Source organism: Martes martes, assembly GCF_963455335.1.
Source record: "Martes martes genome assembly, chromosome: 2".
NCBI lineage: Eukaryota > Metazoa > Chordata > Mammalia > Carnivora > Mustelidae > Martes > Martes martes.
Window position 1 is genome coordinate 26,766,278 of NC_137889.1, and position 6,184 is coordinate 26,772,461.

Below are 6,184 nucleotides of genomic sequence, written 5' to 3' on the forward strand. Positions count from 1 at the left end.
GTCCTTTTATATTACCCTTCACTCACTGCCCTTTTCAAGGAGCTCACAATGTAGAGGGAGAGGCAGAGGCTGGGTCAGATTTGAATTTTTTTAAATTTTATTTTATTTCATCATGATAAATATATCCTTTATCCCTATCCCCTATTTCCCCCAACCCCCACCCGATCTCCCCTCTGGTAACTATCATTTTGTTTTCTATAGTCCAGAGCCTGTTTCTTGGTTTCTCTCTCTCTCTCTCTCTCTCACTTTTTTTTTCCTTTTGCTCATTTGTTTAGTTTCTTAAATTTCACATATGAGATCGTATGGTATTTGTCTCTCTCTGACTGACTTATTTTGCTTAACATTATACTCTCTAGTTGCATCCTTGTTGCAAATGGTAAGATTTCGTTCTTCTGTTATGGCTGAATGGTATTCCATTGTATATATATATACCACATTATTTTTATCCATTTGTCAATTGATGAGCACCCAGGATGCTTCCATAGTTGGGCTATTGTAAATAATGCTGCAATAAACAGTGTCCGGGTGGGGGAGGAAGCCCATATCCCTCTGAATTAGTGTTTTTGTATTCTTTGGGTTAATACCCAGTAGAATGATTACTAGATCATAGGGTAGTTCTATTTTTAACTTTTTGAGGAATTTCCATACTGTTTGCCACAGCGGCTGCCCCAGTTTCCATTCCCACCAGTAGGGCAAGAGTGTTCCTTTTCCTCCACATCCTCGCCAACACTTTCTGTTTCTTGGGGTGTTAATGTTAGCCATTCTGACAGGTGTGAGGTGATTTTATTATACAAATAAAAGGGAGTATTGAAGGCTTTTGAGTACAGGAAAGATTTGCTCCCTGACAAGCTCAGAATGATCTGAATGGAAGGTTTAATTGGAGGGAAAAGAGTTGGTCCCCAGTCATTCTTCTGTTTAGGCAGCAAGTTTGGAAAATGGTATTCTGGAAGAGTGATGGGGATGGAGAAAATCAATGGAGTTACCATGAAAAAAAAAAAAAAACAATGGGACTCGATTAAACCTGGGAGGTGGAGAAGGACAGCAAGAAAGGCCCTCCTGTGTCGCCTCAGAGTCTGTCCTGCCGCCTAATTTCAGATGTGATCATTCCAAGGAATTCAAGAACTGCCTGTCTTGATGCTCAAATAATGAGAAAAAGTCCAGTAATATACTTGCAAATCCACACAACTTGAAACTCCATTTGAATTGAATCCAAGTTGTTCAAAACAAACTCCTAAAAATCAAATGACAGCTTCGCCGCCGCCCTCCTTCGCGCGGTTTGTAAGCAGGATAAGCAAACTTTCAACCATCTGTTGTTTTCCTAGCTTGCTAGAGCCGACTCTAGAACTTACTCCCTGTGCAGTCACTTATTGCTTTATTAATTTTTAGCCCAGAGTAAAGACATGTTCTATGATGTGTGTATATGGATTAGTGAATCAGGGCTGGGGGGGGTGGCGGGTAGGACGCATCTAGGGTGAGGTTTCAAGTCTGCTTTCCCGGGTCCTGGTACAAAGCGCAGCTGCTGTCTTCCAGCCCAGCCCGCCTGCCCCACCCTCCCAACCGACTGCAGTTGTCTTTTATTTGCAGCACTTGACGAAGCCATTCCTAAATGCCTTTTATCCCAGGCTGAATGTAGTCTGACCACTTAGCTTCCACGTGGCCACATCCGTTCCATCTTCTCCTTTTACAAGGGCGTGCTCTCCCTGGCTATCTCTCTGCAATTCTGTGCTCCTTGCTTCCTGGGAGAAACGAAAGGCTACACAGCCTGTGATCCCAATGGCACTTACCACGCCCACTGCTGGGGAGGAGATGCTGGACGGTTCGCCCAGCAGAGGGATACTGCGGTTGTCCTTAGAGCTGCTTGGTCGCAACTGTCAGGGTAAGGGTTCCTCTAGATTCTTCAGATCTAAAGAGGTTGTTTTTGTTTAATGTGAGTCACTCAGAGCTTATGGTTTCGTTGGGCCCAATACTACACCTTTAGGGACCCCAAATGATCTTTTCAAAAATTACTGGACTTGTAGATTTGCCGGTGTCCCGGCCCCAGGGCCCTTCCACGGCTGCTCAGTTCCTCCAGGGAGCTCCAAAGTGGAAGATGAGAGTGAGCCCACGCAGGGTCTCTCCACGTGGCTCCACTTCCCCAGGGGCTGTGGTTCTGATGGGAATGACGGTGGTGTTTCAGCACAGGGGCCCCCGCCGGCTGCCTTCATGTGGCTGCACAGCGCAAGTCCTGTTTCCAGGCTGTTTCTGGGCTTCAGACTGCTTCTAGCACTTGGGGTTTGAACACCAGGTCATCTAGCTTCTCCCCTCACTCTAACAGAGGCTCCGTGGTGTTGTGCAGAACGATTTTGGTTGCCTCCAGCTCAGCCCATGCCTTGGACATGGGGTCAGTTTCTCCAAGGTTCTGGGATCTCGTGAGGTGGCCATCTAGGATGGTAGCAGAGGATCCGATGGGCCACTCTGTCTTGTCGACCTGCTTGGAGAATTCATCTAGCACCTTCTCTGGCAAGGCCACAGCCCCCTGGGATGGATATTCACTGTCCATTACGACCATTTCTGCAAGACTGTCATGCCACACATAGAGGGCACAGATAGTCTCCTGAGCATTGAACCTGTGGAAGAAGCTGAAGGAGGACATGTCATCCACGGCTTTGAGCAGCACCGCCTTGGGCTTCTCTTTGCGCAGGATGCTGAGACCTAACAGCTTCATGGAGCCACGCCCTTGGGCGGCCAGGCAGGGGAGACCTGCCTGGCTGCCGCTCCTCCCCCATCGCCCCCCACCCCCACCCCCGGCCCTGGGAAAGCTCACAAGAAGAGCTGGGCTCTCCTCCTGGGAAGCCTTGCTGGCTACTGACAGGTTGGACACCGGCTTCCTCTTGAGGGGGTAGTTCTGAAACTAGATCAAGAAACCTAATAGAAGTCCTCTGCCAAGAGCAAGAGACAGAGGTTCTAGTGTTGCTTTTGCCATTAACTAGCTCCATGACTCAGGAAAGACGCTGAAACTTGAACCATCTGAGCTTCAGTTTCCTGGAAAATAAAAGCTACATTAAATCAATAGTTGTCACCTCAGAGGGATGGAAGATATTATGACCACTTGGAAGGCTAGGCATATGGATTTAACACTCATGCCTGACACCAAGCTTCCAAGAATGTTAAGAGTTTAGGAGGGAGGAAACCAAGAAACTGGGGTAGATGTTTTTTTTTTTTAAGTTCTGGAGATGCTTTTGATAGAAATCATCCCCAACTTCATTCCCACCACTTCCTGATACTCTCTGGATTAGATTCATATCTAGGATCTCTTTTGTCTCTAACATTAAATGACTTACTCGAAAGACAAAAAAAATAAATATGGAAATGTAAACTAAGGCAACAATGATATCAGTACACACCTACTAGAGAGGCCAAAATCTAAAACCCTAACAACACCAAATGCTGGCAAGGACATGGAGGAACAGGAACTCTCATTCACTGCTGGTAGGAGTGTAAAATGGTACCAATGCTTTGAAGACAATTGGGCAGTTTCTTACAAAACTGAACGTACTGTTACCATGTGATCCAGAAGTCATGCTCCTTGATATTTACCCAGAGTAAATGAAAACCTATGTCCACACAAAAATCTGCACATGGTTAGCAGCTTTATTCATAATTGTTAAAACATGGAAACAGTGAAGACGTCATTCGGTAGGTGAGTGATAAGTAAACTGTGGCACGTCCAGACAACGTAATATTATTTAGCACTGGAAGGGAACGAGTTACAAACCATGAAAAGACATGAAGGAACCTTAAATACATGTTACTAAGTGAGAGACACAGATCTGAAAAGGGTTCATACTGTATGATTCTAACTATATAACGTTCTGGAAAATGCAAAACTATGTAGACAGTAAAATGATCAGTGGTTGCAAGGTTTTGTAAGGGAGGCATAAATATATGGAAGACAGGATTATTAGGAAGGTGAAACTACTCTGTACAATGCTATAACGAGAGATACGTGTCATCATACATTTGTTCAAACCCATTGGAAGTACAACATGAGGAGTGAACCCTAACATGAACTGTGGACCTAGAGTGATCGCGATGTGTCAATGTAGCTTCAGTTATAAAAATGCACACGCTGGAGGAGGATGTTGATAATGGGGGGCATGCATGTGTAGGACCAAGGGGCATATAAGAAATGTCTGTACCTTTCACTCAATTTTTCTAATGAACCTAAAACTGCTCTAAAAAATAAAGCCAAGAAAATAAATAGGGTATCATGTTCAGGACCAATGTGATGGCTTCCTTCTAAAGCCAAGTACCTTTCATCTTGAGGTAACACAATTGAAGAAAGTGTAGTCTGAATGTGAAATGCTTTATTATCTAAGTGAGCTAAGAGAGAAGCACCATGGGAAGGAAAGGAAGGAGTCTTACCGGGTAATGAAAAAGCCTTTGTATAAACAGAGAAAACGTTTACCTGGAAAATTAATGACAACTCAACTATTAGTAAGACAATTTGTACATGATTTTTTAGAATTCAATATTTTTTGAGTGTGTAATTTTAAATGATAGGGTTTTTCTCATTATCCTACTATGTAATTTGGCAAGTAAACACACACACAAACACTAACAAACAATTATCTATTAAAGTATTTTAATGATATTATTCTGCAATGATTTCCCGTTGGAAATATTCAAGACATTGCCTTAGACTTTCAAATGAGGTAACTTCCCATCTCTTCCTACTTCTCTACTTTGGTTGCATTCTAGGTCTATTCTAAAAACCAAGATGGCAAACCTAAGGATAATTTAGAATAATCCTTTGTGATAATCTGTAAATTCTATATCCCTTCTTTTCTTCCCACCTACCCATGTAACAGTCTCTCCTCACAGATTCCTAAGGGTATTGTAAAGTAAAAAAGGCTGTCCTTGAAAACAGACTACCCCTATGAAAATCAAAATGGAAAACTACTCCTTTAACATTGACATCTCATCTTTTGTCAAGCACTAGATAAGGCATTAGGAAAAGAAAGTCAAACAATGTATAGTCTTAACTCTGAAGATGTATATATTTTAGTAGGAATAGCAGCAAAGCAAATCATTTCAGTGTGGGGTAGCTGTCTTCAGGTGGTAATATGGAAGCACAGAGAAGAAATTTCTAAATTAGGTTAAGAGATAAAAGAGGATCTCTCTGAAGAAGTGATGCTCATATGTTTGAACCATGTTGTAGAAGTTAGACAAGAAGGGGAAAAAGAAAAGAGAATGAAGAAAGCTTTAGCAGAAAGAAACAGCGTGACCCACTGTTTCCATACCAGAGAAAATTGGGGGGAAAGGAACAAATAAAGCTGGGGAAAGAGACAGGACACTTCTGAAAGACACACAAAAGCCATGATTCCTAGGCTAAGGAATTTGAACTTTATTCATCGGGCTATGGAGAACTGTCAAAGGATTTTTATGCACATGAATGACATGATAGGGCAAGCATTTTATAGCAGTCGTTCTGACAGCATTCTGAATAATAGTTTAAGACAGGCAAGGATATTAATTAGGTGGTTAATGCAATCATTCAGGCACACAGGGTGAGATCCTAACCCAAAGTGATGATGTTAAGATGGAAGAGGTAGGTGGCTAAACTCTTCGAAGTAGAATTCCAAACACTGTGTGACTCACTGCAGGAGGTGAGGGAGAGGGAAAAGGTGAGGATGTCACGTGGGCTTCTGGCTGTATCGTTGATTGAGATAGAAAATGTAAAAGTAACCAATTTTCTGAAGAACTCTTTGAAAATGTTAAGTTTGTGGCATATATATATATACACACACACACAGTTAGCAAATATTCTGAGCAAAAGTTGGGAGAATACATCCTAAGTTGAATAGGAGTTATCTCTATTTGGTAGATTTAGGGATTGGATTTCCTTTTTCCTTTTTCCTTCCTATGTTTTGCCTATTTTCTAAGTTTTATGTAATGAATATATATTACTTCTAATGCTAAAATAAAAACTAGTAAGAAAAAAAGAAAGGTCATGGGGCACCTGGGGGGCTCAGTAGGCTGGGTGTCTGCATTTGGCTTAGGTTGTGATCTTGGTGTCCTGTGATCTCCAGCCCTATGCTGGGCTTCCTGCTCAGCAGAAGTCTGCTTCTCCCTCCCCCACCCCCACCCCAACTCTTGCTCTCTCTCTCTCAAATAAGTAAATAAAATCTTTTCAAAGAGACAC

General features: G+C 42.6%; 1 protein-coding gene across 1 annotated transcript; it reads right to left on the minus strand.

The window, feature by feature from the left end:
- Nucleotides 1-2,302: 2,302 nt before the first annotated feature.
- Nucleotides 2,303-2,704, minus strand: LOC308338233 (synaptobrevin homolog YKT6-like; the record flags this gene model as incomplete). Its single annotated transcript, XM_080796285.1, has 1 exon — nucleotides 2,303-2,704. The coding sequence occupies one exon, from the start codon at nucleotides 2,702-2,704 to the stop codon at nucleotides 2,303-2,305; it is 402 nt and encodes a 133-aa protein (XP_080652411.1).
- Nucleotides 2,705-6,184: the final 3,480 nt, after the last annotated feature.